Source organism: Trematomus bernacchii, unplaced genomic scaffold, assembly GCF_902827165.1.
Source record: "Trematomus bernacchii unplaced genomic scaffold, fTreBer1.1, whole genome shotgun sequence".
In the NCBI taxonomy this organism is placed as follows: Eukaryota; Metazoa; Chordata; class Actinopteri; order Perciformes; family Nototheniidae; genus Trematomus; species Trematomus bernacchii.
This window is the reverse complement of record NW_022987973.1, coordinates 4,408,651-4,426,991: the sequence shown is the minus strand read 5'-3', so window position 1 is coordinate 4,426,991 and position 18,341 is coordinate 4,408,651. Positions and strand designations below refer to the sequence as shown.

General features: G+C 41.8%; 1 protein-coding gene across 2 annotated transcripts in view; it reads right to left on the bottom strand.

Moving 5' to 3' along the window:
• Positions 1-3,814: 3,814 nt before the first annotated feature.
• The window catches only part of fam120b (family with sequence similarity 120B), a 30,959-nt gene continuing 16,432 nt past the window's right edge, over positions 3,815-18,341 (bottom strand). For both annotated transcript variants that reach the window (XM_034116982.1, XM_034116981.1), the window contains exons 8-15: positions 17,408-17,591; positions 16,587-16,688; positions 16,128-16,300; positions 13,933-14,025; positions 10,436-10,642; positions 10,126-10,261; positions 5,638-5,842; positions 3,815-4,727 (exon numbers count right to left, since the gene is read on the bottom strand). In XM_034116982.1, coding sequence (XP_033972873.1) covers positions 4,697-4,727; positions 5,638-5,842; positions 10,126-10,261; positions 10,436-10,642; positions 13,933-14,025; positions 16,128-16,300; positions 16,587-16,688; positions 17,408-17,591 — 1,131 coding nt within the window. In that variant the 3' untranslated portion in view covers positions 3,815-4,696. The remainder of the gene's footprint in view (positions 4,728-5,637; positions 5,843-10,125; positions 10,262-10,435; positions 10,643-13,932; positions 14,026-16,127; positions 16,301-16,586; positions 16,689-17,407; positions 17,592-18,341) is intronic.

Sequence of the window (18,341 nt, the reverse complement as noted above, 5' to 3'; positions counted from 1 at the left end):
CAGAGAGCCACCACTGGACCCAAACACAGTGTATGAGCTGATGTTGACCTGGTGGTGAAGAGAGGCCACGCCCCCATTTCTGTGCAGTGAAAACCTCAAGACACCTGGTGAGTGTTTTCAGCCGATTTAATGAGTGTTATCTGTGGTTATATTAGACTCAAATAACTGGTATGTTTTATCATCTTCTCACTCAAAGATGTCCCGTGTGAAACATTGCTTTACATTTCATTAAGCTGGCTTTTATCCAAAGCCTCTTTCAGTAAGTGCAATCAACCATGAAGACACAAACAGCAGGAACTCCTGCAAGTACATTAGCTCTCAATACGCCACACTGTTCTAGGTGCGACATATAGAAATGAGAAGTTTGTTGTTCGTTTTTTAAGTTGTTAGCCAAGGTGCCGTTAAACCAGACTACATTTTCAAGATAAACCAGACATTTTTAATCATGTTATTTTATCTTTTTAACACAATTGTATATTTAAAATAAAGGTTGTAAAAGAGCTGCCAATTAAATAGGCCTGGTTTAGTTTGAGTTACTCCAACACACACATGCACAAAGCAGTCTGGGAGTTGTTCCCTCTGTGTTTTGGCCTCAGCTAAAGAAAGACGTTTATATTTATAGTCTCTGCTGTAAATACAGAAGGGTTATATTTGCTCACTATGGCTCTGTGTATTTTTGGACGACTGTGTCAATTTGGTGCGTGCGAAAAAAACAACAAAAGAGCCATTACTGTGGCCAAGATTCTTTCTTTGTGTATTTACACACACACACACACACACACACACACAGAGAAAAACACACTTACACAACACACACACACAATTCAACCAAGAAAACAAACAGGCCATCTTCTTTGCATGTGAATTCAACAACAGCTTTGACGAATAAAGACACATCATTGCATAAATACAGGGGTTAATTGAGACAAAAGAAAGATTTGCAATATTTATAAAATGTGTTTAACAGGTTTTCCGATTCTTATGCTCACTCTGTATCTTAAGAGTAAACACCAATTTGAAGGTGCTTGTTAACTAACTAGAACATGTATAATTCCCCGTATAATAATAACAATTACACTCGCTAACAGCATGCTCATGTGTTAACAGGTGGTGTTGTAGTTCAGGTAAATTGCTGTCTTCTCTCAAGTTTTCTCCCAAAATGCTGTTATTGGATGCTGCAGAAAGGGAGCATTATCCATCTCACGTCACTTACTGGTAACCATTTGCTGATTAACACAAAAAAGTACAGCTGAGGATGATGAGAAAATATTAGGTACGGACAACATAAGTAAATTACATGTTTCAACCTGTTTCAACATGGAGATACTATTATGGGGTTATGTATACCTAGAGACGGTCCACCAGCGCACAACACTTACTAACAGCAAGAAGAAAAGTGTTTTGCTGCTCTGTATTCACTAACAGGGTGTTGGGCATGCACCTTCAGAAAACTTTTATAGTTGCAAAGAATCTAACTAAGACAAGAATGGCGAAAACACGTTATGGGCTCTGCTATTGTTTAGAGACTGGTTAATGGAAAAGAAAATATGGCTAAAACATGTTTTGCAGCTCCGCCCATCCACTGCAGTACAATGCTTTACTATCTGCCGTTACTCCTTTCTGTTTCCCGGGAGTGTGCCATCCGTCATCTACCGTACTGTAGATAGACTTATTATAGATAAGTACTTCATACAACCCCACTTCAATCAATCTGAACTATCCCTTTAAAATCATAACTGTAAACATCGTCATATCAAAACACCTGTGTCAAATACTACACCACCTTTCCAGAGGTAAATGTGTGGATTCAGGAGCTCTGCCTCAAAGTGGCCTGGCTGCTTCGGGTAAAGTTTGTTGAAGTGGTTTAGTGGTCAGGATGGGACCCATTTAGGTGCCACCCATTGGACACCACAAGGGTTTAAATCAAAACCCCTTGGGGCAGCTGGGTAACACAATTGGGTGCCTCGCTTGATGACTTTGGCAGGAAGAGAGCCTCAGAGACTTTAGATAAGACAGAGAGAAACTAAGACAGAAAAAAATGACAGCCTGTTGAATGACTGTCACCGGAGGGGAAGGAGGCCTGAGTCTATCCCAGGGAGGAGGCCTCGAAAGGGGGTTCAACTTTTTGCCTCCCTGCTGCTGGAGGGACCACGCCCAGACCTCCACCACACACACACACACACACACACACACACAGGAAGCCGATCTGTCGGGCAGCCAACAGGGTTTCCTGTGGTTGAGGCAAGACTACCGACTCAAGATTGCTTGTGTTTTTACTCTTCTGTCTTCCCCTCCCCTCTTTACTCCACGCTCATCCTGTTTTCTCTATTCTTAGTCCTCCACCTCTCCATCGACCACCCCTCTGGTGTTTCCTCCGCTCCTCATCTTCCTCTTCTCAATGTTTACCTTTCCTCTCTCCTTTACACTCCTTCATTTCCTTCTTCCTATTAGTTTTTTTCCCCTCTTCCTCTCTTCTTAACCTTCCATCCTTTGCTTCCTCCTCCTGTTATTGTTATTATGTAGAAGGGGCTAATGGACCCGGGTCATGTGTGTGTGTTGCCTGCCCCACCCTTATTGCCCCTCCTCATGGTACACACCCTCACACACTCCACTCACCACAGTCACTAACCTCAAAACGCGCACGCACGCACGCACACTTTCTCTGTTGTTTCTTCTGCTGCCTGTAGACTGAGAAGAAAAACAGGGAGTGGATGCTTTGGTCAAATCCCCTTAAAAACTCTAATATTCACTTAAGTGCTCTATTTCTGGTCCTCTAAGCCTAATACAACTTCAGAATGCAAATAACATGTTTAATTTTATTCTGTCACTTCTAGCAAAGATTCAACATCTGCTTCAATACATGACTTGCTCTGTAATGAACGTATTACTTGTCACTCTGCTTTTATGCACTCCAATAGCATTGGTTTCTCGTCATCAACAGCTTAATGTTCATATAACAGTAATATTTAAGAGTTTCCCTTCCAAATTATCATTTGTGTATCAACTACTCACTGTATTCTTCTTGCTTGACTCAGAGAAAAGTCTTATTCAAAATGTGGGGCTGCATTAACAAAAGCAAAACCATATCAAAAGACTAACCTTTTCTCAGTTTTTGTATTGTTTCTTCGTCATAAAGGCATGAAATAAAAAGTTTCCTTCAAAATTCAAGGTAACACAGACAGGCAATTGGTACACAAATGATAATTTTTGGGGTAAAGTATTCCTATGAAGGGATATTTGAGAGACATAAATGTACTATTACTTTTCATAGTGGAGTCTCGAGGTTCACATACCTCCAGTGTTGTTGGCGTTCATTATTTTAAGGATAAATCTTTTCCATACTGCATTAAAATAGAATGATAAGTGTGTATCTTCAGTGCATGTAAGATATATAGCTTAAAGCAGCCTGAATGTAGGCCTGTGTGACGAGAGTGTCATTGAACCTCAGGAGAGTTAAGCGATGTAACTCAGCCACGACAAAGTCTCACTATCACTTTGTCAACACTCTGATTTCCCCTCAGATGTTTCCATCTGTTGAGAAATGTACTCTCACATTTCTTTAATGCTCTGCTTATAGGAAAACACACACACACACACACACACACACACACACACACACACACACACTCAAACACAGAGGAATGAAAGCACTCAGGCTGTGGAACTTTCTCTGCATCCTTTTCCTCTCCGGTGGGTTTTACGACGTTCACGGTGCTACAGGAAGACAGTCAGCTCGGCTGTAAAGGCTATACATTCCTCAACAACCCAACGATCCCACACACAGACACACACAGACACAAACCACACACTCAGCTTTAGTACAATGCAGTGAGGTTTTAATGTTGTCAGGTCGAATAGTGTCATCTGGTTCTGGGTCTTAATTTAATTCAAGAATAACGTTTCATTATATGCACAGAATAAAAGTGGTTGTTCCAACAAGAAAGACCTCCATGTGTTTTCCGAGGAGACAGAAAGAAAGAAAACAAAAGATGTAACAATTCAAGGGGAAACACCAGTTTACGTATAACCTAATATCTATTGTATCCATTACAGAAAACTCCCATTCTTCTGTGTATAAAACGGCTCCTGGTATCAGTTTACAGAAGTGTGTCAATCTCTGGCGCTGAAGCCCTATCCCAGCCGATACTTGATACCAGCGTTACTGTTTATCCAGTTGAAACCATTCCCTTAAAAGGATTATGCCACTGGACACACACAGCTTTTAAGATCTTTCTCTTTTTATTGTGAGAGATAAGAGGTAAAAACAGCCTTGAGGATTAACCATTAATCCATTTGAAGTGGCCTTTCTGTGTTTGTTTGGGGAGTGCTCATGTATATTTAAAATGTTCTGGCACTGTGAGACAGTTAAGTTGCCCTAAAATAAAGTAATGGCTTTAAAATGATTGACTTTAAAAAAAAAAAAAATCTGTAAGGACAATTTCGAGCACAAAAAGACAAATTCAAGTTAAACTGGTAAATTGAATGATTTATTCCTAATCTCTTCATGCTGCCTCCTCCTAATCCCCGTATATCTACCTTCTGCATCCTTTAGACAAACATTCCCGACGGGTTAATTCACTAATCAGTTTGTTCAGAGAAATTTGATTACTTTGCTTCTTTCATCACGTCTTCCCCATCCTCTTAACTCCTCAAATCCTCCCCTTTAATCCTCCTCTTCTCTCCACTCTGTTAGGGGTTATGTTCCTGGTGCAGGAGGCTGTGACCATCTGAGAGGAGAGGAGAGGAGAGGAGAGGAGAGGAGAGGAGAGGAGAGGAGAGGAGAGGAGAGGAGAGGAGAGGAGAGGAACAATGACATTAGAGCAGATAAGTACAGAAGAAACATTGAAGAAGATGAAGAGTAGGCTGAACCGCTATAAGCACTCATTCCTACCTATGTCCATTAAAGTGGACCCATCATGCTATATTTGAATAATATATTGTAGGGCCATACCTATATAAAACGTGTCTGTGAAGTTTTTTTTTCAAAATACCAAACAGATCATGCATTTTAGCCATGCCTCATTTCACTCTATTTGCTCTTTTCCAGCCCTGTTTTTGCAAGGGCTGATTCTGTGAGAAGTCTTCTTCGCTGCTTTTGTGGCAGACTACAGCGCCACTTACAGGCCTGGCATATGTACAACAGCGTCTCCAGCGCTTTCGAGCGGCAATGGCCGTGGCCCAACCCCCCATTCCCCTGATAGGTGGAGAGTTGCCCATATAGGCGGAGCTCCCTGTTTCTGACGTCAGAAAAATTCAAATCTGGATCAGCTCCGTTGCAGCCCCGTTTTTAGAGATTTGGGTATGGAGGAAAAGAGAGAGGGTTGTGTTTTCAAAATGCATTTTGCATGATAGGTCCCCTTTAAGCTTCTTAACATTCACATGTAATGAAATGTACTTTTTAAATGTTGGCCATGAGGATTGTGCAATAGGTCGCCATTGTCAGTATGTGCGTCTGTGTATTGTGTTTGTTCAAAAGGTGTATGAGTGATGATATGTGTATGTATTTTAATGTTTACTATGTTTGTATATGTACATGTATGTGGAACTGCAGGACGGAGTCCAGAACAAATGTCCTTACGGGGACAATAAAGTATATCGTATCGTATCGTATCGAAGATCTGATTTCCACACGGTTACCTAGGAGCCAGCTGGTATCTGCCTCTGCTGCGTTGCGATCGACCTCTGGGATGAGGGTGAAAATGTTCTCTTCTCATTCCTCCTCCTCCTCTCTCCCACAGTCTTTCTCTGTTTTCACATGTATTAGGGTCTCCTCTTGCCTCCCCTCTCTCCCTCCATCCTCCTCCGGTCGTCTCTCCTCTCTCGCTCCAGTTCTCCCCACCACCTGAAAGTGGAAAGTCCAAAAGAACGTGTTTTATTACAATGAGCAATTAGTCATACTCGAACACACTGCTCTGCCAAAGTCAACTTCAGTTATCAGTATTGTCTATGGTCGCAATGCAATGGACTTTAGTGGTATGATGGGTATTTATTTTATATTATATGTATTGGGGACTAGGCTTGACATTTTATAGAGAAATACTTTGTGCTTGATTTTCTGGGCACTTGAAGCGAGCAGGAAATAGAGATCATCTTGTGATGGAATAACACTAGTAGTCCCAAAACCAAATGTGTACATTATTTAGCTAGACTGCCAATGAGTCCTCGCCTCTTGCTCTCGGACTAAGCCAATCCTGGAAGTAAACAATAATTTTAACTTTCTCAACTACACACATCTGTACAATTTAGTGACTGCATCTTTCAACACTATTGAAGTCACAAACTCAGTGCACATGCATGGCTTCCTAGAATTCATTTATCGTAGTACATTTTTTTCACTCTCTCTATCTCAAACACCAGTGTTAGGGGTCAAATTATCCAGAGAAAGAAGAGTTTCCCAGAGCTGGATGATCAACTGTCATCTAACATATAAAAACTTAAACTAAGAGGAAATAAATGTTTGTTAATCGTGGTCTCTTGCTCTAATATTCGTTCCAAACTTGAATAACAGACAGAAAACGCTCAATGTTTTCCTAGTCCTGTTTAGATACCAATAAATTGTATCCTTACTTTTGGAAGAGCTTGTGATAATCTTTTCACTTAAGGAACTTTGACAGATTGTGGAAGATTGTAGACCAATTACAAAGACCTTTATGTAAAACACCAAGTCCATGTTAAGCCTCTGCCAAAAGGGAGCGGTAGCCTGCGGCCAAATCCGGCCACCGTCCTACCGTCAATGCAATCACTGGGTGTGAAAGTGCAGAAGAAAATGCACATGAAGGCATGCCATGCATAAGTGGATGTGTCACTCAGGCCACAAGCAACGCAACTTTTTAAAGATCTGTTTCTGTGGTGGGCATGTCTTCAAGAAAAGTCAGACTAAAACCCCCAAAAATGGAGAAAAGTAACATTAGAGGAAATGTAGTGTATGTCAGAACAGAGTTAATGGAAAAACACTATCAGAGGACACTTTGGAGGAGATATGCAAGTATAGAAGAAGAATGTGCTCCACGAATGGGAACCAATCTAAAAATACTTTATTTACTTTTTTTGTCAGAAATAAACTGCAGAGCCATGGGAGAGCAGCTATACTGGATTCACTGTTAAAGAGTGTAATTGCAAGGGCAGGCGGGCAGAGGAGATATTTGCTGAGGAGACTAAACATCAGGCCCGATTCCAAACAAAAACCAAACCGGGCCCTCAACGATACCACATAGCGCCACCACTGCTCTCACGCACACACAAACTCTCTGTCTCACACACACTCTCACACACACTCTCTGTATCCCCACAGTTCTGTAGTAATGATTGGTGTCTGAGTCTGGCAGAAATGAAACACTGAGGTATAAAGAGTGTATAGCCTTCCATCTATAAAACCAGAAACATCCTCATGAGACCCACTAAGGGTTGACTTGGGCAAAACGCAGACAGTTTGGCGCAATTTGGAGACTCTGCGACAACATGGCAGGCAGAGATATGGATAAGGTTTACAAGGAACAGGGTTGAAAAGAAACTGCGGGTTCAGATTTAATAAATGACTGCTGAGTCATTTTCTGACCACCGCGCTGTGAAGGGAGAACAAGACAACCAAGTGAAGAGCATCATGCTCCAATCTCAGACACCATGCACTATCTGTCAACGGCCAATACTTTGGGGGATCCGGTGTAGCAAGCGGATATCCTGGCCAAGACTTACTCTACTGTGCATTGTTTACATCCTGATGAGCAGTTTGAGACACGAGAATGGAGTTGGTGTTGAGTGGCAAAAACTGTTTTACAAGTAGCCATATTACCATAAAATCAAAAGCTGTTTCCAGGTCTTACAAAAATAGGTTGGTTGCACCTCTTCTACTTGTATCAGAGACTGATTTTTTAAAATTGTATTCGACTAGTTATGATCACATTTTTAATTGCAATGGCCTGACCAAAGACAAAGTATCTTGAGGGAATCGGGTAGGAGTTGTTTAACTGCATGCAACCAAAGGTTGCTTAAACCTGATTGGTAAATGCAACTCAGACTATAAAAGCTCAGTATACAGTCGCTTACAGATTCTGCATTCATAAGCAGATATCTGAGATTGATCATATTCAGAAAGGCCACACTAACACGAACAAAGTCGTAGGTGGGTAAGGGTGAAAGGGTTTAAAAATCTGTGAATAATACCAAGGAAAAGCTTCTGGAGAATGTCAAGGCTCTGTACGCAGCACCAGAAAGTGAATAACAGTGGAAAGAAACAGAGAGAAAGGGTTGAGAAAAAAAATCAAGAAAAATAAAAGGATGAGAAGTTATACGGAGGGGAACGACTGTGGGGAAGGGGAGCACAAAGAGGGGGGGGACAGAAGAGAGAGGCCTGTAATCAGTGAGTCTTGTTGTGAGTCTTAAAATAGAGCTCTCTCAGCCTATAAACAGAAACCTACTATTACTAGTGCACTGACAAAGCACGTCTGGAGCTAAGTGTGCACGTGTGCGTGTGTGTGCACGTGCACAGGGTGGTATGCATTAAGGCCGCAGCACACATGGAGCTCGTTACAGCGCGGCCCTCTGGGTAATGTGGTTCGGTGAGGGGCACCAGAGAACTACAACCACAGATGAGCTGTCAGAGTGCAATGTTTGGCTCCAGCAGTATTTTCATCAGTTTTTCATTTCAGCCACAGCGTGTTTCTAACTTCTAACGAACACATCACTGCGGGACGTTTTACTTCTCTGTACTTCGGACAGTCATTCGAAATAAAGACTAGCTCCAAAACTAGAGCCACATGAGCATAAAACAATACAAACATCATAATTCTACTTTTATAATGTTTATAGAGGGACATTTTGCTTAGTTATTGGCTGGTTTACAGTATAAAAGTATGCATGGGAAGACAAAGAGGGTGACGTGCCACAAAGGTCTCCAGACAGATTTGCACAGGCTACGTTGTGGTTACAGAATATGCATCTTAACCACTGGGCCACCAGGGCGCCCTACAAACACCCAAACATTTCTTAATTCAGGTCAAAACGTTTTCTCTCTTTGACCTTTATTTAGCCAAGATGGTCACAAGATCAAAAACTCTTTTTCCAAAGAGTCCCAGCATAAATAGAACATAATTATGTTACACGAGAGAACAAAGAAAAAACATTTAGAGACAGAGTGAATTTTGAGTAAAAGTTAGGAAGGAGAATAAAATAAAAGGCACAAATCACTTTTAAATGTCCCATGTCATGCTTTTCCGGTTAGTACCCGTCCCCTTGTGTGTTATGTAGCCTTTTCTGCATGTAAACGGTCTGCAAAGTCACAAACCCTCAAAGTACACCCTGTAGCGAGTAAAACTCTAACACAGAAAAGACCTATCTATGCTGCCCCAGAACGCCTCGTTGGAGATTTTTCTTTTTCCATTTTTTTCTTCCCGAGTATAGTGACGTAACGATACCCAGGTCCAAATGGACCAACCCGCGGAGCTCCTCACACACACACACTCACTCAGCCTTATCTTTTCTCAGCCGCGGCTCCGCGGATCTCTGCACACAGCCAGGCTGTGAGTGTGTGTGTGTGCTCAGGCTGAGTTCCGCGGTGTCTCGCTGTCTCGCAGACCCCACGCAGCAACCAGGAAACGACACCAGTAATACAGCTCACACTGTCCGCTCCTCGAGCCTCAAATGGCCGAGCAGCGAGCCCTGCAACATCCCGCCAACACGGCACCCAGACCCCACGCAGCATTCTCATCTGTTTGTCATTTTCTGGTTGCTAACAAACACCATTGTAACACATAAACACTGATGTTCCGCTGTAACGGTGATGGACTCATCAGAATAGAGTGGGCGAGCTGACCAATCAGAGCACAGTGGGCTCATAGGGAGGGGGGGGGGCAGGAGCTCCAACAAGCCGTTTAGGACAGAGAGTGAATACACATGCTATACAGAGATGCTGTATGAGAAACCAATGTGATTTTGGAACATTGAACAATGTAAATCTATTCTAGTAGACCAAAACAATGGAATTATGATCAGTAGAAATGGCCATGTCATGGGACCTTTAAGACACATCTCAAGGATTCTCATTATCTGCCCTACTGGAAACAACTTGTAAAGTTGGCTAAGGTTGTAAATGGCTAGTGTTAATCTCTAATGATCAGTCTTGTGTCTCACCTGTGTGTCTGTCTCTGTTTGGAGGTCCAGGAGCTTGTTGTGGTGCTTTGGGTCTGGACTGCAGGACTCTGCCTCGCTTCCTGCAGGTTTCTGTAAGTTTCTCTCTCAGGCAGAGAAACTGAGACAAACAGAACGGCTGGAGAGAGTCAGACAAAAACACACAATGGATTACATCTCAATATCAATCTTTTCATTTATTGTAAAAGTTTTGCAACAGAAGACATCTGTGTAATATTTGTCTCTCCCCAAAAGCATGCCACATACAACACAACCACACACATTCCCCTTTTTGTTTTCCATCTCCACTCACATCGCGGTCCAGCAGCACAGTGTTGTCTGAGCCACTGTGAGCCAGCAGGTACTTTGAGTGGAACAGCCGTCCATCGAAGCTGCTCCAAGGCATGAGGGCGGCGCCGGGCAGCGGGCCGCCGCTCGCACAGTTAGCCCCCAACAGGTGGGCCAGCCCCCGGACGTAGAGAGAGCCAAGCTGCACCGCCCGACTGCACAGGAATGGCAACTGAGAAAGAACATGGAAGAAATGTTTGGTTTTACATTTGGTTGTTAGTTCATCTTCATCAGGAGGCTTGATAATTTGAGACTATGTGCCTTAAAGATAAGACAACTATGACTGCAGCACTGTCTGTCTGAAATCACTCATTCATTTCCTACACACAATCCAGGGATAGCGGAATATATAATCGGTGTAACAAAAGAAAACACTTTTGGATACTCAGATAATTTCTCTGTACTGTTACATAATAGCTGTTGCACAATTCATTCAATCCAGATCAATGTTAGCGGACAATCCATAATAAATGAGCCAAAAAAAAAAAGTTGTATTGAGTTATTTGTTTACAAAATGCTTGGAGTAATTCACAAGTGGAATTTTATCTCACAATAAACACTTTTACTCCTTCTCCTCTCTTCAGTGTACCATTTATCCTTAAGTGCAATGCCTGATGGTATATATAGCTTTCTTAGCATAGGTCTCTGCAGCATAGCATCAGTTAAACAGTCTCGCTGTAGAGAGCCATCTGTTTCTTCAATATGCTTAGTGTCACCATCCAGAACAAATTTCTAAAATGTTTACTCACAGCTGCTTCAATAATTAGTGTTTCCCAACCCAAATGTGCACAACCTTATTTTCTCAATCCTGAAGCATAAATCAGACAATTATGTGCGACGCAGACCACCCACTTCACTGCCACGAGCAGCAAGGTAAAGTGATTGGCTGGTCTGGTTTCTGAATTTCACGCTTTTTATAGAAACTAACAGAAGAAAATGTCTGTCTTAGTTGACTCAATTCATTCTGAGTCGACTAATCAATTAGTCAAGAATCTTGAAAAAGCACTATTTTATGTTATGTTTACGAAAGATGTGAATTTTTTCATTTTCTTTCAATCAGCATTAAAAAAAGCATAAAAACCAAAAACCAATTAAATAAACCTTAATTGAAATATACCACGAAAAACAATTAGTCAACCTATATTTACTTGTTTTATGTTAAATATGAATGCTAGTCCTTTTAATTTGTTATTTATGATAGTTTCAGTTGACCCATTAAGGGGAAAACAGGGCTAAGGGTACATTGTTTGCTGACAAAGACCATACAAGGCGAGAAGAAAAGAAGATACTGGAGGAGGACAATAAAGAAAGAGAAGATGAAGAGGATGAAGAAGAAGCTGAGAGCAAGCTAACTGTGACGACAGCATGCAGATGTTCTCCCTGTGTGTGTGTGTGTGTGTGTGTGTGTGTGTGTGTGTGTGTGTGTGTGTGTGTGTGTGTGTGTGTGTGTGTGTGTGTGTGTGTGTGTGTGTGTGTGTGTGTGTGCTTTCTGCTCTCACCTGTCCTCTGGCAGATAGCACTGATAACAGTGATTACACGCACGCACACACACACACTCACAGCCCTGCCTGCCACCTGCTTCCAGTCAAACAGAGCTTCACCTTCTGAAAACAATGAACCACTGGACAGAGACACAAAAGCCTGAAAGAGCACACAAACACACTGCGACAAAGAGAGAGGGAGAGAAAAGAGATAAAGAGCAACGTGAAGAGGGATATAAAAAAGGGAAAGTGGTTGAGAATATAAAGAAAAAGAATATGAGAACACACAAAGACAGAGAGACAAAGACAGAAACGTGTATGTGTGTGTGTGTGTGTGTGTGTGTGTCCAGCGGGGCGGAGTGTGCTTGGTGTAAATAGCTCCATGTGGTGAGCGTCAGCCAGGACAGACAGGCGACTGTCGCCAGCACACTCTCTAGGTCTCACACACACACACACACACACACACACACACACACACACACACACACACACACACACACACACACACACACACACACACACACACACACACACACACACACACACACACACACACACACACACACACACACACACACACACACACACACACACACACACACACACACACACACACACAGTCCCATGGGGAGGAATGTTGCAACGAACCCAACATATCCCCAAAACTACCCACAACCCCTTTCCCCTACACACACACACACAAATGGTGCCGCTAATTTTCACTCAGAAGACGCACTCATGCACACACACTATTTACATTTGAATTAAAAGAAACTTGTTATTGGGGTGTGTAGTGAAGGGACAGGTCTGATGTGATGCGCTGAAGGGAGCAAGCCACTGTGTACACAAACACACACAAACATCAAATAGCAATGCGTGTGTGTTGAACCACCTCCGAGTGCATATGTGAGCATACTCATGTGTTGAATTTGTGTGTGTGTAGGTAATCCATACACTAGTTACTCAGTTAACCCCCATGCTGCAACTCTGAACCTCTCCCAGACTGCATATTCAAATCAACGCCCAGCCCTAATTATTGTGTAGAAAACAGTCGAGCACCAAAAATACAAATTACTAGACATAAGTATGGTAATTAAGCAGTAAAAATAAATGGCGCTACAACAAGGCAGCAAACAGCACAGCCGTTTTCCCAGAGAATGGAAAAGCACAGCTGACTCTCTGATCCTCGAGTCTGTGAGAGTTCATGAGTCAGATGAAGCATCGCTGATTCAGGGACGTTTCTGTCCAGATGGAGACTGCAACTATTGAGTATAGGTATTATCGAATGAATGATCAACTATGAATTACTCCTATGATTTAACGGACTATTAACTAAGAATTGTGGGAAAAAGCCTTAGTTAATGGAGCACGTTTAAATAAGTCCCAAACATATTCAAATAAAGTTGGAGGAGAAAAATAAGCAAATCCTCACATTTAGGAAACTGGAAAAGGAAAGAGTTCAGTGTTTCTACTTTATACATAACTAAATTAATTGTCAAAATTATTTATAAATAATTTCCGGTCAATTTCTGTCCAATCACGTCGTTCTGAACATCAGTTCTTCATCATTGAGCAGCAGATTCGATGAGACTTAAATACACTGACATTCACTTCACAGTCGCCCAAAATTAAACAGAAAATGACCATTAGCAATACAAACATACTGCAGTTGAAGAAGAATTGTTTTGGGTTATTTGTTTGTTTATTTGTTTGTTTGTTTGTTTTTCTTGGGGCACAATCAGCAGCTTATTTATGTTTTGTCCCCATTTTCTCCTCACTTTCTATAACTGGAAACACTTTCTCCACTGTGTTTGCCACAAAAAGGCCTTGTTTACAGTCAACTGCAGGGCACATTGTCTTTGTGCGGCAGGAAACTCAACAACTTGAGGGTGCATCAGGACGAAGCCAGTGAGTAGAAATCTGAAAACTGATCTGTTCTGAAGGAAAAAAAAGCATTGAAGAATGTGTGTTTGTTACTAACCTTGATATGTTGAAGCTCCTTTGGGGATTTAAGTCTCAGACACACAGCCTGACTCAGGTAAGCATCACAGTCCTCCTGAGACAACGTTTGTATCTGAAAACACACACCACACATACATACACACACACACACCCGCACAGTGGACAATATATGGTTAGCCAATTCAATCACATCCAGTGTGTGTTCTGTGTGGCTCAGTTTGTTTGGTCTGCTGTCTGTGCAACAATTCAACAGAGAAAGGAACAATGCTGGATGCAGAAACAAGGCTGCCCAGTTGTGTGTACAAAACAAACCCTGCAGTTATTTAAATTGAAGAGTGACGAGGGAATGTGAATGCAGCAGCGATTAGACAACAACAGCTACTGTTGTCTGTCGGCCTGACCACTCATCCAACGGCAGCCTGACAAGATGCTCTTCTGTCTGTCTGATGGTCCTTCATCCATTTAAATGATTGGCTTCAAGTGTCCATCTAAATCTGTCTAAAAGGCTGCCTGTTAATGTAAGTGTTTGTAAGCACTTTGTTCAAATCTGTATAAAAAAAGTGCTTCTGGGTAGAATTTGGTTAACATTTAGCTGGTTTGTAAAAATATCACAGATTGTATGTTTGATTCTGGTCACTGTTCATGTGTTTTTGTTGTGTTTTTAAGTTCATTTTTTACTGTAAAAACAATGTGGTTGGTTCTAGGAATTGGGCAACAGGATTTTATTGCGATTTGTAATAAAACACTATTTTTTTAATTGTGAATATTCTCACCTGTGACTTGAAAAAGTTGGCTTGCTTGCTATTTTGTTAGAAAAGATGTAGCATTTTAATTCAAAAGGTAATAAAGGCAACATATTTTGAATAGACGATATCTCTGGATCTGCTAAAAAATATGTACTTTCTTTTTCAATCCGACGATTTTATTGGAATGCAATGATTGATTACAGTTCCTTGAAACTAAACTAAAGTATTGTATATTTCTTATACACAAAGATGTTTCAATAAAAGCACTTTGATTATTTTCTTTGGAGATACATTTTTTGTCTTTTTGTTTTGTAGTTGATAAATGAATCGACAGTGTAATTTGTGTTTAGATTCTGCAAAATGACGCATGCACCTTTATCCAGGTGTTGTGCTCCCGTGATTTATTGTGTGTTAAAGCTCAATCAGATGACGTATATGCAGTATGTACAAAGCAAAAACACAAATCTCTGCTTCTTTAACAAACTTTGAAAAGTTATCTCTGTGCTAGGACAACAAGGCATTACAACAGAATTACAAAAAGGACACATTACAATGTAAAACCAAAATAAGGACCCAATTGTAATAGGGTGAATAAGGTATTGGCTCTTAAGATATTCAAAGCTCCTGGGTGGTTATCAGAGCCGTTGTTGACGCAAGAGCCGGAGTTACAAAGACCAGTGTCTGCGGCTAAACTGGGCCCTGCATGATAGTGGCTACCATTAAGCCAAACAACAGAGAACAGACTGTCAACAAGTGATGTTTAACTCCAAATCACAAGTTGACAAAGGGTGGAATAATTACTGTATATACTGCTGTAGTAAATCCCAAATCAAAAGCTGACTTGTGTGTTTAATTGTCACCAAATATATTTAGTCTTTCATTTTCTGTTTACATAAATCACCAGGTGTAGCTTTACTGCCCATACACTGCCATTATCTGGACTGAAATGCCTCGGTAGAAACTGATGCCTCCTCATTGAGCATTTTAACATATTCATTGAAGGCTAGGCCAAACATGCAGCCTGACCAATGAAAACCAGAACAGCCACATAAATCTCAGTGAAGTATCCATGACTAATAATGTGTTCATGTGTTTTAGCAATTAGAACACCCACCAGGGAGAAAACCACGTATGTATTTTCAATTAAAATAACATAAAACGTAATGACATTTTCCATTCATTGTTTCTATAGACATACATTCTGACACATTTATATGATTCTTGAGATATGGGAGTAATAAGTCCCATAATGAAATCATTGGACTGCTTGTTCAAATCTTAAGTGGGCTTTTCAGTTTCCCTTTTTGGACTAAATGTAGTTAGACAAAGTATTTCCACATGTTCCTGTTAAATTCATCTTACTCAAATAATCCCTCCTCTGCATGTATTTGAGCTAGGCTATTGATCTCTGTTTATTTCCTTCCTTATCCTAAAAACTATCAAAGAAAAACGAAAGAGTTGGTGATACCTGGAGGGCTATGTAGGTGACGAGGCAGAGAGCAGCCAGGAGAGAGTCTTCAACAGCTCCATATAACTCTGAAAGCTCCTGGCAGTCAAACATCGAAAGGAAGGACTTCAGGCGGAGAGACGAAACCTCAGGACCGTTACCGAACCATAACAAGTCCAGAACGGGCGGATTATCTACACATTCAAACAGAGAAAAACATGCTGTCTTTGTTTTGGAAAACACTCCAGGAAATGAGGCAAATGCTTTTAATGTATTAAGCACAACCAGGCGAAGCTTCTCACAGCCTTTCCGACACTCATTGATGCCGAGGAATAATTTAATTATAGAGGAAATTATCATTCCAAGGAAGCATTCCAAAACACTCATGTCCTCATCGTCTTAATTATCATCACCTGGCGTTACTAGATGGAAATCAGATTTTGTATGTGAAGTATGTGAGGAAAACAGCAGGTACAGTACATTGGAGGCTGATTGGAACGGGATGGACCATGTCAGGCTCCTTCAGAGCGTTTCCAGCGTAGACGAACCATTCCCTGATGGCTGGAAGGTCGACCCTGCTGCCTGAAAACACAGAGTCAGAGTTAGGGTCAGGGTCAGCCAGTTTCACACACGCGCTGCAACCCTGACATTATTTATACTTTACCCGGAGGAGCTGCATGTGAAAATGTTAATGTTCGAATCATTCCTGCTTGATATCAAACATACTTTTACCTGGCGTATAGCTGGGATGTCATTAAACTGATACTGTGGTAACAAGTTGATGCCACACTTTTGAAAATGTGACCTTATTCGTGCCCACTGGTACGGTAAGAGCTTAAGACTAACAGTGTCACTTCCTCCTGTGGTGGATATAAGATGTGTTTGAGACGCAGTAAAATCACTATCAACTCTTCCAGGTGACACACCCTTTTCCCACCTGATAATGCTACATTGTAAACATCAAATCTGTGTAGAAATTGGCAGGAGGAGGGCTAAAGAGGTCATTTATGAACAAATTATGATCCGGCAATGTAACCTTGGTGTTATGTGCTCCATGTCAGGCCTCCTGCCGCTCTTCCCAGGCGTCACACCTGGCCTAAACCAAACAGAGTATGACTACATGGTTGGTATACTTGAGACTCTCCTGAGAAAGTTACATTTGCTTGTGTACATTTTTGTGATTATGACCGTATGTTACATTTGTTGTTCTCTGACTTAATGCATGGTTTAGCCAGGGTGCATGTGTATCTGTGTCTGTGTGTATATATGTATTTATGATCTCCATTAATCTACTGTCCTACCTTCATGCCCGTTGAGCAGCAGCAGCCCATAGATGCGTTGTCTGCAGGGCTTGTAGACGAGGGCCTGAGGCAGCAGCTCAGTGTCCTCCTCATCCTCCAGAGTGTTGCTACACTCAATCACTCCCTCACACAAAACACTGTAAACCATGAAACCCTCTGCTGCTACATGCTTCTCTCTACAGGCCTGGAGAAGAACACATTTAAACATAATGAGATCATTTGATATGTAATATATTGTGTATTATAGTGTTACAGTAACAGATAACTTGTTGAGTTGCTGATCACTGGAAGAAAGATTTGAAAGTAGGAAAAAATGTTGCACACTTCTTATGCTCCATATGCATATCTCTTTAAAGGTCCCATGTCATGCTTTTCTGGTTATTACCCGTCCCCTTGTGTGTTATGTAGCTTTTTATGCATGTAAGCGGTCTGCAAAGTCACAAACCCTCAAAGTACACCCTGTAGCGAGTAAAACTCTAACACAGAAAAGACCTGTCTATGCTGCCCCAGAACGCCTCGTTAGAGATTTTTCTTTTTCCATTTTTTTCTTCCCGAGTACAGTGACGTAACGATACCCAGGTCCAAATGGAACAATCCGCGGAGCTCCTCACACACACACACTCAGCCTTATCTTTTCTCAGCCGTGGTACTCCGCGGAGCTTCGCCGGCACACACACTCACTCAGCCTTATCTTTTCTCAGCCGCGGCTCCGCGGATCTCCGCGGATCTCCGCGGATCTCTGCACACAGCCAGGCTGTGAGTATGTGTGTGTGCTCAGGCTGAGTTCCGCGGTGTCTCGCTGTCTCGCAGACCCCACGAAGCAAGAAGCAACCAGGAAACGACACCAGTAATACAGCTCACACTGTCCGCTCCTCAAGCCTCAAAGGGCGGAGCAGCGAGCCCCGCAACGTCCCGCCAACACGGCACCCAGACC